General features: G+C 39.7%; 1 protein-coding gene across 2 annotated transcripts in view; it reads left to right on the plus strand.

The window, feature by feature from the left end:
- Nucleotides 1–15859, plus strand: part of LOC126163172 (cytosolic endo-beta-N-acetylglucosaminidase) — a 121354-nt gene that overhangs the window by 37091 nt on the left and 68404 nt on the right. For both annotated transcript variants that reach the window (XM_049920120.1, XM_049920121.1), the window contains exon 3: nt 2706–3009. In XM_049920120.1, the coding sequence (XP_049776077.1) occupies nt 2706–3009 (304 nt within the window). The remainder of the gene's footprint in view (nt 1–2705; nt 3010–15859) is intronic.

Here is a 15859-nt window from a genome sequence, read left to right on the forward strand (position 1 = left end):
ATGTTGAGGGAATTAGATTAGGAAATGAGGCACTTAAGGTAGTAAAGTAGTTTTGCTATTTGGGGAGCAAAATAACTGATGATGGTCGAAGTAGAGAGGATATAAAATGTAGACTGGCAATGGCAAGGAAAGCATTTCTGAAGAAGAGAAATTTGTTAACATTGAGTACAGATTGAAGTGTCGGAAAGTTGTTTCTGAAAGTATTTGGACTGAGTGTAGCCATGTATGGAAGTGAAACGTGGATGATAAATAGTTCAGACAAGAAGAGAATAGAAGCTTTTGATATGTTGGCCAACAGTTGAATGCTGAAGATTAGGTAGGTACATTACATAACTAATGAGGAGGTACTGAATAGAATTGGGGAGAAGAGAAATTTGTGGCACAACTTGACTAGAAGAAAGGGATTGGTTGGTAGGACATATTCTGAGGCTTCAAGGGATCACTAATTTAGTATTGGATGGCAGCGTGGAGGGTGGAAATCGTAGAGGGAGATCAAGAGATGAATACACTTAGCAGATTCAGAAGGATGTAGGTTGCAGTAGGTATTGGGAGATGATGAAGCTTGCACAGGATAGAGTAGCATTGAGAGGTGCATCAAACCAGTCTCTGGACTGAAGGCCACTACAACAGCAGGGGAGAGATATCAACAGAGTTGAGTTTTGAGTGAGATCATGTGTCCTGGAACAGGTAAATTGATTAGAATGTTGCTGTGGGTGGAAAAGTTTGAGCACAGCTTACAATTTTAATCTTCCAGGAAGCTTACTACATTGGATTGGAATTTATACTGCTGTCAAGCATTTTTTCATCAGGAACAGTGGACCAGAACACTGTCATTTTTCCAAACTGTAGAAGTGACTCGTGTAAGTTAAAAGTGACAGATTAATTGTTTTGTAATCAGTATTGGATGTAAAATATCCTATTCTTGGATATCAAATATCCTATTCTTTTCCATGACTGTTAATGTATGGTGTTTTTAAGTGTTATTCCGTGAATAGTGCCTTTTAAACACACAAAAAACATTCAAAAGAATGCATATAACCCAAACTTTTCTGTATATCACCACAATGTATCAACAAACATTATGTACAGAGACACCTTTGTCTTTCATAAATCATCAATACTGTTGTAACACTTTTCGTTTTGCATCCTTATTGACAATTTGTTACAGGTCCATACACAGTAGTTTTTTCATGAAATTAGCTACAATAATCAGGCACTGCATTAAAAAAAAATTACGTCTCATCAACACTTCTACATCTTAAAACACCTGAAAGCGGTGGTAACTCGCACTTTGTGAAGAGTGACATTCGACGCATTTTCCTCACATGAATCATAGCCTGTGATTTTTTTTTTTTTTTTGGTCAGAAGTATTGAGATATAATGATACAGCATCAGATCAGGTGCATAGGATGGGTGAGGCACCAATTTCATAGATGATTAAAAAACATCTCATTGCTGTGGGAGCTAGTATATTGCTTTTCTTCTACTTCAGGTGTTTTAATAAAATGCAAGAGACCAAGCAGAGTTTCCCATACAATTCAGCACTTGCTGTATGTTTGGTAGCAAGAGGAAAGTGGTCAGGTGTCAAAGTTTTCTCAGAGCATCAACGTTTCTTTGCATATTGCTCTTGAAGACACTACAAAGTTGTGACAGTATCAAGAGAGAGCCTGCTTCTTCCAGACTAGTGAAACATAACTCAAATTTTCATCCTGGAAGTGATGGATATTTGAAGGAGACATATCAAAAAACAATGACATTGTTGTACATTTAAGTCTTTTTGTAACCCCCCCCCCCCCTCTTCCCCCAAATAAATGACATAAAAATCATTCCTGAGATATCTATCTTGTGATATGACTTTTTTTTCCAATTGCAACTTTTTCGCCATTCTCATTAGTGTCAGATCATTCTAGGTTCTTGCCAGTACAGTGTACAAGTCTACACTTCCACATTCTCCAAGAAACCAGCATTGTAAGTATTTCTACAGTGCCACCAATAAAAGTCGTTGGCGAAAGGTTTTTACTGTATGTCCTGAATGATCAACATCACTTATACTTATACCTATACCTATTAACTTTCTCAGTTTTTCTTCGATTTCCTTGATCACTTTTTCATGCAAGAAGTAGTACTTTATCTACATTGACTGCCGTAAGGAAGACCCAGCATTGACTCCCATTATTGATTAATATTTTCTGTGGTGATAAAAATGAAACCGAGTCCTCTTAACCTTGTGAGGACAACCTAAAGATACTTGAAACAGAAAGAGAGAGTGAGATGCTCTAATTTTAAAATCTTCTATTGACACTTGAGAAGGAAATGAGCTAATCACGTGCCTCTCTGATACTGTTTCAGATGATGTCCCAAGTAGGAGAAAGATACATTGCTAGTGGTATTCATGCAGGTTCTTTGAACGGCTTAGTAAGTTTAGAATTTTATAATTTAAAAAAGTCTGCTTTCTGATACAATATCAAATGTTTGAATGTGATGCCATTTCAAAGTAAGTTACTAGTCAAATGTCCTCCCTAAGTGCCCAACACTATACCAAATATTTGTGTATTATCATTTGAAAAACTGATACTCTTTAAGATATGCAGAAATATAGAAATTTTATGATACAATTGTGAAGACTGTTTCCTCATAATTGCCACCACATTAAATCGTTATCTTACCCTCTGTGCTTATATTTATGTTTTTCTTCTTTGTTTCAGGTACTATAATAACTGAATGGAAAGATGGAGAGAAGATGTGGGAAGAGATTTTAAAGAGTGATGAAATTTGGCAGTCCTTTGCAAAAGCACTTTGTGATATATGCCACCACTACAACTTTGATGGTTATCTTTTAAACATTGAGAATGTAATTGCCCCAGAACTAATGGGAAAGTTTCAGAAATTTGTGGACTTATTTGTTGAAACTCTACACAAGACTGTCACTACTGGGGAGGTTATTTGGTATGACAGTGTCACACAAGATGGAAAACTTGCATGGCAGAATGAACTAAACATTTTCAACAGGTAACAAAATTTGGCATAATATAATGTCTGAAACACACAATTTTCAGAGAAAACATAAAATAGATTGTTCCTGTCATTTTTACTTCAAATTAAAGTAAAAGTAAAGATGCAGGTAGAGTGCTTTGCTGTTACCTTTATGGTCTATGACATGCCAAGATACGACACTTCATTTGCAGTGCTGTTGTGCGCCAAATGTGAGTTCAGAATAGGCATGCTATATCCAGATATAAAATTCATTCTTTGACTGAAAAAGAAGCCAGGTTTCTGGATTGTGCTGTGACAATGGTGAAATCTTGGTTTATATCACATATCAGATTATGAGTGAGAGCTAATGTAATGACACCACATATACGCAATCAAAGAAAAAATCTAAGGCTTTACTTCCTGCTGAAAAAATTAACGTTCACAGGAAGGACACTTCTCATGAAATCTTTGCCTTGATGAGGCATTGCCATACTTAAATCTACTTTGATATATTACTAAAATTGTAGTAGTAGTAGTATTAGCAGTAGTAAGTAGTAGTAATTGTTGTTGCTGCAGCTGCTGTCTTCAGTCTGTGAACTGGTTTGTTGCAGTTCTCTGTGGTAGTCAATTTCTGCACAATAATACTGCAATGTACTTCCACTTGAATCTACTTGCTATAATCAAGCCTTGGTCTCCCACTACATTCTTACCTCCAGCATTTCACTCTAGTACTAAATTAACTGTCTGCTAATGCCATATCATGTGTCCTGACACCTGTCCTCCTTTTAGTCAAGTTTGTTTCCTTTCTCTCCAGTTTGATGTAGTATTTCTTCATTAATTTTTCTGCTCTACCAATCAAATCTTCAGCATTATTATTATTATTATTATTATTATTATTAAGCATTACAATCCATGAAGGCTTTTTGCTGCAGAATGGACAATGTTGAACCACTTTGCTCTGTCTTTACAAGTAATTTGCCACTGTCTGTCATGTCCTAGTTTTCTGAGATCGTCTTGAATATTGTCCAAGTATCTCATGCGTGGGCGTACAAGAGGTCGTCTTCCGGTGGGAATCTCTTCAGTCACTTTCTTGATGGTCCTGTTTGGTGGTGCTCTGATGACATGCCCTATCCATTTCAGTCTTTTGGCTTTAATTTTGGCCACTATATCGGAGTCTTTATATAATTTGTAAATTTCATTGTTATTTAGCAATCTCCATTCATCACTGATCCTATCTCTTATGGGTCCAAATATTTTTCTCAAAATTTTTCGTTCAAATACTCTACTGTTTATCATCCATGTGCCACTTCTTTTTAAGGCTACATACCACTAAATGCTAACAAATGTCCATTTTTCAGAAAAGCTCTTCTAGGTATTGTCTGTCTGCATTTTATATCCTTTTTACACCTGCCACCCTCAGTTATTTTGGTGCCCAAATAGCAAAATTTGTCTCTTATTCCATTCCCCCACCCCCACTTGTCTCCTGTTTTACTTCCTAATATTAAATATCCTGTCCTATCTTAATATTCTATTAAATCACCTAATTTAATCTGACAACACTTAAGAACCCTTGTTTTACTTTTGTTGGTGCTCATGTTATAACCTCTGTTTAAGATACTATCCACTCTGCTCAACTGATCTTCCAATTTATTTGCAATCTTTTTACAGAATTTAGATGTCATGGCAAATATTCAAGGGTTTCATTTCTTGTTCTTGAATTTTAATTCCCTTTCCATATTTCTCCATGCTTTACTTTATTGCTTGCTCTATGTGCAGATTGACTAACATGAGGGACAGGCTACAGCCCTGTCCCAGTCCCTCCATAATTACTGTGTTGTTGTCATGTCCTTTGACTCCTACAACCACTGTCTGCTTTCTGTACAAGTTGCTCCCTGTATTTTATGTCATAATTTCATAGAGTATTCCAGTCAACTTTATCTATAAAAACTTTTTCTAAACTTACAACTGCTACAAATGTAGATGTTTTTTCCTCAATCTGTGTTCTAAGGTAAATTGCAGGGTCAATATTGCATTGTGTTTTCCTGCATGTGTCTTTAACCTAAACTGCTATTCTTTCAGGACAGTATCTGTTAGTCATTTCATTATTGTGTGGATGATTAGCTCTCCTACCCTCTGTAGATAATTAGTTCTCCCATGGATCTTAGTAGTCCTGAAGTATTTTTTTGTACTCTGGGTGGTGTGTTTTCTGTTAAAGTTTATTTCCTTTGTATTACTCTTCTGTATATTCTGTTTACCCTTCAACTTTCACTTCTTTACTTAGCACTTATTTGCCATCTGACCTTTCAGTGTTTATAGAACTGCTTAGTTGTTTGTTTATTCACGTTGTTAGGATGGAAATTGTTGGAATGTAGGTCAGCCTCCTCAGGTGAATGCCCCGATATTTTGTTTACTGTGACATACAAGGGAGATATGACCATTGTGATAAGAGATATCAGTGCTTGTTCAGTAAGTTTTATTTGTTAATTATTTTCACATGCTTTTTGAGAGTGGAATGGTAATGAAATAATGTGACAGTGGTTCAGAGAACCTCTTGCCAAGCACTTGTTTGCAAATTTCAGAGTATTCATGTGGATGTGGATGCAAATGTTAAGGGAGGGGAAACAGGAAGGAGGGAGGGATCTAAGAATGGATAGGAGTACAGAAGTCCAAAGTGTATTAATTAAAAGCTTACAAAGCATTGCTTACTTAGATCTATGCCACAGTTCATTTTAACGTGGTACAGAGAGGAAGGAAGGAATGTTTTCAGAAAGAATAATGGACTATAAATAAGGGGATATAAAATAATATGGTTACATAGGTTTTGAGAGGAATAATAGAGGACAGTAAAAAAAAAAGCAGAAATTAAATGAGAACATATAGTTTCAATGGAAACTGCTAGATTTGTTTATAATGTTTTGGGAGAATTAAGTAGAAGAATAATTGAGGTGATCATGCAAAAGAGGTAAGAGAAAGAATGGAGAAGAAACTGGCAGTGAATAAATGTAAGACTAAATTGTTTGAACAATTTTTACAGGGGAGAGGGTGTATTAATGGATGGAGGGGAAGAGAGAGCTGTGTCTGAAAAAAAAATAAAAAAATAAAACTTTTAAAGTGTCTATCTTAACTGATTACTTTGTAAGTACCTAGGCAGAGTATAAATGAAATAAAAAAAGAATGTGTAACAAACTGTACATTCAAAAGAAACTCACTTCAATTAAAAAGGCAACTCAAAGGAAAAGTAACTCAAATTTTATTTTTTCTGTTCCCAAGTGATCTTCCACTGGTTGTCACTGAGGAAAAATGAGAAAAAGATGACATAACAAAATGTTTTAAGGACTCTAATATTTTATCCAAAATACCAAGTAATTTTGTACTTCTGTCATGTGTCTTGGCATAGAATCTATAAGCAGTCAGACATAACAGCCTGCAGAAGTAACTTCCTCTTACATGTCAAGAACACAGTTCCAAAGAGCGTCCGTTGCAGTCATTTGGTTTCATGGCCAGTTCTCTGTTAACATTCTGGTGACCTCAGCCCACATTTTCTACAGGGTTCATATCAGCAGCCAGTGGCATTCAGTCCATGACATTTACACCAATTGTGGAGAGCTGCTGCTGAACTTATGCAGACTTATGACTGGGAGAATGATCGTCTTGCAATGTGAAGTCCTCTTCTCCATATAGCATTCACACTGACGGAAGCATCACATTTTCCAATATGTGGGCTAACTGCTCATTGTTGAGAGTGCCTTCTACCTGCGAAGAATTCCTAGTCTTCTCACAGAAATCCATCCCCAGCAGAAAACAGATTGCCGTCCACTTCTTCTCTGTCAGGTCCCCAGAGGATTTAAGTGATAAAATGACATAGCTATTCATAATGTAAAGGTTCAGCCAGTATTTCTTACGCGGATGCCGCGCAGTACCGCAGACACGGAAGGGAAAGTGTCACACAGTACAACTAGCCTGAGCTAGTAAACACGTCGAGGATACGAACAGCGCGTCTCCCGGACCTTGGAGGGTGAGAAGGAACTTTCCGTCCGGGACTGGGCCCGACATATCGAAACCAATGTAGGTCCACAGCGACGAAACGTCCGGGAAGACCGAAAAATAAGTTAGAGAAAGCGCATGCGAGGGCTGCGTCCGAGCAGGGCAGACCTTCACAATGGGTATTTAAGGGCATCCACGAGCAGCAAGAGGCAGAGTCATCGCAGAAGTCGAAGAGGGCACAAGCAGCGCCCAAGGCCCGGCAGCATCGAGAAGGTAGCATCCGCTACTGATGAGTTTATAGTAACTGCAACTACGAGAAGACGGTGATGCTCTGGTGGAATCAACTACAACTGTCAGTTAAGTAGAAGTTTTACCGTGGAATAGTTTTGAACAGGGACAGTTGTCTCTGTCTCAAGTAGCCTCTACAGCTAGTTCAGCAATAGAAGGAACAAGCCACTGGCCGGTGCTTGTCTCCTGTGGATAGTATAAAGGTCCTTCATATAAAGGAAGAGTAAAGTGGAGATTCTGGCTGAATCTATAGAAGCATACAGAGTAAGGGGAAGGGTCTGACACCTCACATGTTTTGTGATATTAGTTTAATAAATTACGTTAAAGGAAAAATCTCACCTTGCTGTCTTTCAGTGCTGACAATTCCCTCATTGTACCCGCTACCTAGTGGAAGTATTGTATAAGGTATCTACACCTCCTACACGCCCTTAGACAGTCCAGGAGATTCTACTCCCTCTCATCTCCGTAATAAAGACTAGTTAAAGGGAACCGCAAACCCATAATTGTCGTCAACGTCCCGATTGCGCCACGCAGGCTCGACCAACTCTATATTGGCATCTGGGACCTGTGCCGGGACGCGACATAAAAAAATTTTGGTGTCAGATGTGGGGTGGTGCCGTGTATGTGTAGATCCATAATACGAAGGTGGGGGGAAGATAAGTAGCAGCAGACAGTTGTACCACTGAGTATCACCGCAAGAAGAAGAAGAAGCCAGTTAGTTTAGTTTTAGTTCCTAAGGTTTTCGAGGGTAACCGAAGTGAATTACAAGAGTTCATTGAGAATGTGAATGCTGCATTCGATGTTGTTAAAAGTGAGGATGAGAAGTTATTGTTCCAATATGTAAAATCCAAAATAACAGGGGAGGCCAGGGCGAAGCTATTAGTGAGGGATCGAACAAATAATTGGCCGGAGGTTCGAAGCAGGAGGAAAGTGCACTGCTATCTATGAAAGAAAAGGGACAATTTTATAAAGGGGCGCGTAGAGAGACGGAAACTAGAAATAACTGGGGAGAAAAATGCTATAATTGTGGGAAAAAGGGCCACATTGCTAGAGAATGTAGGAAACCAAAGATGATTAGTAAAGTACGATGGGTAAAGACACCCACTAGGGCAGAGGAAGCTAGGAGGTTCCAGAATTTCTGTTATAATTGTGATGAGTCAGGGCATACGGATGCTATGTGTAGTAAAATTATAATTTGTGAGAAATGTCAGAGACGTGGGCATAAGGCGACGGAATGCCGAACCCCCAAGTGTTTTATATGTAATAAATACGGGCATACCGCATACAAATGTAGGGAGAAAGTAGGAGTAACCTCAGGAAAGAAGAAAGTGGTTCCAGGAAACTGAGGAGGTGGGATACGGAGCAGTCTCGTGTTACCACCATCAAATGGCCCAAGGTTAGGGTGATAGACTGCGACGCAGGAAATGATGTTATGACGACTCATTGCCAAGAAATCGGTAGAGGATTGAAGTTTTTAATAGATACAGGAGCACATATTAGTCTAATTAAGGAAGAAGATATGATCCCAGGATTACCAGTTAACAGAGCACAAGTACGGAGGTTAAAAGGGGTAACAAATGGTACAGTAAGTACGCTGGATACTGTGATATTAACTCTGAGAATAGGCGAAACCATGTTGGGGAAACACACATTTCACGTGTAAAGCAAGGGAACAGATGTCCCGTATAATGGCTTGGTAGGCAGGGATTTTCTACAAAAGCAAAGAGCAGTCATTGATTACCGAAATAGAAAGTTAGAAATAAATGGATGGACCACGCCATTATTAGCAGTGCCCGAAGAGGAAGCAACAAGGGAAACAAGCGAAGTACAAAGCATGAGAGAGATAAATGCGCATCAGAAGGGTAAGGACCCGACAAATGGAAAATGTAGGAAGAAACGATGTTATAGGCCGCGCAACGAAAATTTAAAGGACCAGAGTGTCGTCGGTGAAAGTAACGGACCGAGACAGCCATCAGGCGGGATGACTCACAGCCAGGAACGCGAAAGTAGCGACAGAAGTGGAACAATCGGACCAAGGGAGGAGAAAGTTATGAGAATTTGCGTCAAGGGACACGAAGCTATTTCAGAGGGCGAAGAGATTATTGTACCAAAACAAGAGATAACACAGGGTATTTATGTTCCAGAAGCGATAGTACGAAACGTACAAGGGAAGTGTATCATTAGCGTACTGAATACAAGAGAGGAAGAATGTGATTTAACTTCCATACAATTAGTGGCAGAAAAGATATGCAATGAAGCCACAATACGAAGAGTGCAAGACGCGCCGGAACAGGCAAAAAGTTATAGGGATCGCAGTTTACAGGTCCGAGAAGCTTTACGAACGGAACATTTAAATGACGAAGAAAAGCATGAGTTGCAGAAATTGTGTAGTGCATACTGCGATGTGTTTCATTTAAAGGGGGACAGGTTATCCTTTACAGAAACAGTAAAGCATACCCTTCCGATACTGCCTGAGCATAAAGGCAAGGTTATCAATGTTCGACCATATCGGATTCCAGAAGCACAGAAACAGATATTGAGGGAACATATAGAGAAAATGCTGGCTGATGATATTATTGTGGAAAGTCAGAGTCCCTGGAACGCACCCGTTTTGTTAGTTCCAAAGAAGATGGATGCTAGTGGGCAAATGAAGTACAGGCTGGTAACGGATTACAGAAAGTTGAATGAGATTTCAGTAGGGGAAGCGTTCCCAATACCGAATATATCAGAAATACTGGACCAGTTAGGAAAGGCTAAGTATTTTTCCACGTTAGACTTAGCAAGTGGCTACCATCAGATATTAATGGACCCTCAGGACAGAGAGAAAACAGCCTTCAGTGCCAATTATCAGCACTATGAGTACAAGAGAATGCCAATGGGATTAAAAGGAGCACCCAGTACATTCCAGAGATTAATGAATGTTGCACTAACGAGGTTACAAGGAACCAAGTGCTTGGTGTATTTAGACGATATAATTTGTTATGGAAGCTCATTGGTGGAACACAATGAAAAATTGAGGGAAATTTTCGATCGACTAAGGGAACACAGCTTAAAGTTGCAGCCAGATAAGTGTGAATTTCTGCGTAAAGAAATAGTATTTCTTGGACATAAAATCACAGACAGAGGGGTACAGCCGGACGAGAGGAACGTAGAAAAGGTGAAGAAGTTCCCAGTACCGAAAACCAAAAAAGAGTTAAAAGGATTCCTAGGATTAATCGGCTACTATAGAAAATTCCTGAAGGACTTCAGTAAGATTGCAGCACCCTTGCACAAATTGCTGAAGGGAAATGAAAATTATGAATGGGGAGGACAGCAGCAAGATGCATTTGAACAGTTAAAAGAGAAGTTAATCAATCCCCCCATATTACAATATCCCGATTTTGAGAAACCGTTCGTTATTACCACAGATGCTAGTGGCGAAGCGATTGGAGCAGTTTTATCTCAGGGGAAGATTGGAAGCGATTTGCCAATAGCATATGCTTCAAGATCATTAAACAAAGCAGAGAGGAATTACTCAGCAACTGAGCTAGAGTGTTTAGTGTTAGTATGGGCCACAAAACAATTCAGACCATATGCATATGGGAGGAAATTTACAATTGTCACAGATCATAAGCCACTAACTTGGATTTTCAGTGTAAAAGACCCATCATCGCGTTTATTAAAATGGAGGCTAAAACTAGAAGAGTATTCATACGAAGTTATATATAAACCAGGGCGACTGAACGCCAATGCAGATGCATTAAGCCGAATGAGACAAAGTGACAAAGAGGCACGGGCGAAGGAAAGCCAAGAGCCAATAAGAATGATAACCGAGACTAATGAGTTAGAGGAAGAGGAGGCAGAGCTAAGTGAGGAACAGAAAGCCGAAATTTTGAAGGAGGTACATGATAATCCCCTAGGAGGACACCAAGGTATTCACAGAACTCTAGAACGTTTAAAGAGATACGGTTCATGGAAAGGAATGAAAGGTGACGTCGAGCAATACATTAGAACATGTGATAAATGTCAGCGAAATAAGTTTACACAGAGTAAGATAAAGATGCCATTAGTTGTTACAGACACGGCAGAAACTGTGTTTGAGAAGTGTTACATGGACATAGTTGGTCCTTTAGACGTAACAACAGGAGGTACTAGATATATTTTAACATTTCAGGATGATTTGAGTAAGTTCACGGTAGCTATTCCAGTGGAGAGGCAAGACGCAGATACAGTAGCCGAGAAATTCGTCGAAGAAATTATATTACGATACGGAATTCCATCAATATTGTTAACAGACCAAGGATCAAACTTTCTGAGTCAAGTGTTTAAGAGATTATGTAAAATATTGAGAATCAAAAAGATCCAGACCACTGCTTTTCACCCCCAGACGAATGGAGCATTAGAAAGGACGCATCGAACGCTAGTGGAATATTTAAGGCATTTCATAAACGAGGACCACAGCAATTGGGATAAGTGGGTTCCTTATAGTACGTTTGTTTTTAATACTACCCCTCATAGCAGCACCGGGTATACACCATTCGAGTTACTGTTTGGGAGAATTGTGAATGTACCAGGAATCTTACAGAAAGAGACAGCCACAACAGGGTACAATTATGATGATTATGTAGACCAGTTCAAAACGAGAATGCAGGAAGCACATAGGGTAGCACGAAAGAGAATAAAAGAGGCAAAATTAACCAACAAGGCGTACTATGACAAGACAGAGAATTCCCGAAACTTTAAGATAGGTGACAGAGTGCTGGTACATGACGAAACCGTGAGACGCGGGAGATCGAAGAAACTAGATTCCCAATTTAGAGGTCCCTACGAAGTTGTGGAAGTAGATTTGCCTAATGTAGTATTGAAAACGCATAGGAAGCAACAATTAAAAGTACATGCTAACAGGCTGAAGCCATACTATTAGGCTATGAAATTTCGCTTACAGGCCCAGCATGGTGCCCAGACCCGCGACGTTTTGGATTTGGATGGTCATCTGCGTGGGGTGGTCATACAGTTTTCAAGCACCTGGTCAAGCGGACAATGTTGTGGAAATTCACCCGATAAAGGCGTCTCCAGGGCTGTACTACCACCATGAAGGAGAAGTAGAGATTACTAGTACAACGTGGAAACTGGTAACATATGTTAACCTTAAAACCTTAGATGAGAAATTCTATGCTGCTGCAAGGATGGGAACAATGGCAGTGCAACAATGTAGGGAAAAATTAGCGCGTTTAAATATTAGCAGAACTGAGTGTAACGTATTAAGTAATGGAGTCGAACAGAGTGTAGAAAGGTTACAAGAAATGAAATCACTTATACACCAATTAACTAGGCCCGGAAGACAGCAGAAAAGAGGTATTTTTAACTTTGTGGGAGAAATCAGTAAAATATTGTTCGGCACTTTGGACGAGGCGGATGCTGCATATTATAAAACGCATATCGATCGGATGGAAGCAAGATCCGAGCAGTTATTGAAGTTATCAAAAGAGCAAGTGGCTGTAGTCAGAGCCACGCTGACTGGTCTAAACCGAACGGTAGAATCAATCAGTTCGAATGAGCTATTGCTCATAAACGGAATGGCCAAGCTGGAACAGTTTATCACATATTCGTTGAAAACAACCGATCATGGTTTGAAACGGATGGCAGCATTCATGACGATCAATGAGCAGCTCCTACAGTTACAAGGCTTGTTTAATGAGATAGGTGCGCAATATGAACAATTAGTAAGTGCCATAGTTCATGCACAGAAGGGTATCCTTGCACCTCATATTGTGAATCCAGTACAGATTGTTCAGAATCTAAGATTAATTCAAAACGACTTAAGGGACGTAAGATTTCCCATCCCTCTAGTAGAAGAATATGGGTATATACTTTTAAAAGTTATGGATCTTTATGTATTTGTAACCAAGGAAGTATTAGGTTATGTTATTAATATACCCCTAATTGAAAATAAGGAATTTAATCTGTATAAGATGTTATCACTACCAGTGGAAGTAACGGCTGGCACAGGACAGTTTACTTACATACAGCCGGAAAAGGAATATTTATTGTTAGATAGCTCTAAAAAGTTATATGCTAAGGTATCCTATGAGCATTTGGAATGTAAAGAAATAGATAAGAATAGAAAAATATGCAAACAGACGTTTGGCCTAATATCAATGTATGACCAAGAGGACTGTGAAGTGAAGTTACTACAAGAGTCACAGATCCCAACTAATTGTGTTAAGAAAATGATTTCCTTGGAACGAAGTTTATGGACTCGTTTGAGTACCAATGAATGGTTATATATAGTACCTAAGGAGGAAGACATGACGATTTTATGCAGTTCACATCCGTCACAGGACGTAAAACTTCTTGGGAGAGGAATAATAAAATTCAAAAAGAACTGTAAAGGATATGGGACACACATATATATTCAATCAGACAAAGTGATTCAAAGCAACTATACTAGGAAAGATATTATACCTAACATAGATATTAATTTAGATTGCTGTGAGGAAGTGAAAACGAAGATTAATGAGTCGGAAATAAGATTTGATTTACCTTTGAAGCACGTCACTTCCAATCTAGATGATTTAAGAGTAGCAGGTAAAAGACTGGACGAAATTAGTAAATTCATAGACAAGGAACAAATTGAATTAGAGAGAGAGAAAAGAGTCCAAACATATTCAATTACTACGTATATCAGTATAAGTTTAATTGTCATAGTCATTGTATTTCTGTGTTGTGCGAAGTGTAATTGTTGTAAATATTTATACAAGAAGTTGTTTGACGAGAAGGGAGGAGACAGCTGTTGTCGCTCAATTTGTGTAAGAACAACGGTAGTGAACGCAACTGAAACATCCAGACTACCTGTACGATCAGGAGACAGAGACGAAGAAGTAGTAATTTATGAAAGACATCCACGAGATGCGGATGACAGAGTATTTATAAAGAATAGACGATAGAACATAGCAAGTAGTCATTTTTCTTTCAGGGTAATATAAGGAACACTTTTGTGATATTGCGATGTAAATTTGTTTCTCTTTCAGGAAAAAACAAAGAATTGTAATAATTTTGATGTATTAACGGCACTTTGAGTAGTGCGCATTAATGTACTTTTGGGGGGAGGTGTCAGGTCCCCAGAGGATTTAAGTGATAAAATGACATAGCTATTCATAATGTAAAGGTTCAGCCAGTATTTCTTACGCGGACGCCGCGCAGTACCGCAGACACGGAAGGGAAAGTGTCACACAGTACAACTAGCCTGAGCTAGTAAACACGTCGAGGATACGAACAGCGCGTCTCCCGGACCTTGGAGGGTGAGAAGGAACTTTCCGTCCGGGACTGGGCCCGACATATCGAAACCAATGTAGGTCCACAGCGACGAAACGTCCGGGAAGACCGAAAAATAAGTTAGAGAAAGCGCATGCGAGGGCTGCGTCCGAGCAGGGCAGACCTTCACAATGGGTATTTAAGGGCATCCACGAGCAGCAAGAGGCAGAGTCGTCGCAGAAGTCGAAGAGGGCACAAGCAGCGCCCAAGGCCCGGCAGCATCGAGAAGGTAGCATCCGCTACTGATGAGTTTATAGTAACTGCAACTACGAGAAGACGGTGATGCTCTGGTGGAATCAACTACAACTGTCAGTTAAGTAGAAGTTTTACCGTGGAATAGTTTTGAACAGGGACAGTTGTCTCTGTCTCAAGTAGCCTCTACAGCTAGTTCAGCAATAGAAGGAACAAGCCACTGGCCGGTGCTTGTCTCCTGTGGATAGTATAAAGGTCCTTCATATAAAGGAAGAGTAAAGTGGAGATTCTGGCTGAATCTATAGAAGCATACAGAGTAAGGGGAAGGGTCTGACACCTCACATGTTTTGTGATATTAGTTTAATAAATTACGTTAAAGGAAAAATCTCACCTTGCTGTCTTTCAGTGCTGACAATTCCCTCATTGTACCCGCTACCTAGTGGAAGTATTGTATAAGGTATCTACACCTCCTACACGCCCTTAGACAGTCCAGGAGATTCTACTCCCTCTCATCTCCGTAATAAAGACTAGTTAAAGGGAACCGCAAACCCATAATTGTCGTCAACGTCCCGATTGCGCCACGCAGGCTCGACCAACTCTATATTGGCATCCGGGACCTGTGCCGGGACGCGACATCTCATCTTGGTTACATATTCATGTCAGTGCCGAGTCCCTTGTGGCCTGTAAACCGCTGTTAGACCATCGTTAAGGAAAGCACCTTCTTGTCAGTGAAAATGGTGTTTTCCCACAACACACTCAAATGGAGCTCCAGAAATGCTAGTCAGTATAAAACATTGTCTTCGCTGAGATCTTTCACAGTGGAGTGTTATGCATACAGTCCAGCATCCATCAGCCTTTTGTGAATCATGTCATGGGAGCCAGGGAAGTTGGTCTCCCACTGTAATTGCTTCACGTTGAGAAAGGGATATTCTCTGCTCTTAGACACTAGCTTTCTGTCCTGCTGTGAGCTCAGCCTCTTCCTGTCTGAGTCAGGAGCTCTGCTGGTAGTGCCTCTTCCAAGGTAGTTCCTCTACCATCTTGTTGCAGTGGTATGTGGTGCTCCATACCTTCTGCCAGCTACTCTGACAGAACATTGACCTTCTTCAATAAGAGTGATGACTCTGTCTTG

Source organism: Schistocerca cancellata, chromosome 2 (genome assembly GCF_023864275.1).
Source record: "Schistocerca cancellata isolate TAMUIC-IGC-003103 chromosome 2, iqSchCanc2.1, whole genome shotgun sequence".
Classification (NCBI taxonomy): Eukaryota; Metazoa; Arthropoda; class Insecta; order Orthoptera; family Acrididae; genus Schistocerca; species Schistocerca cancellata.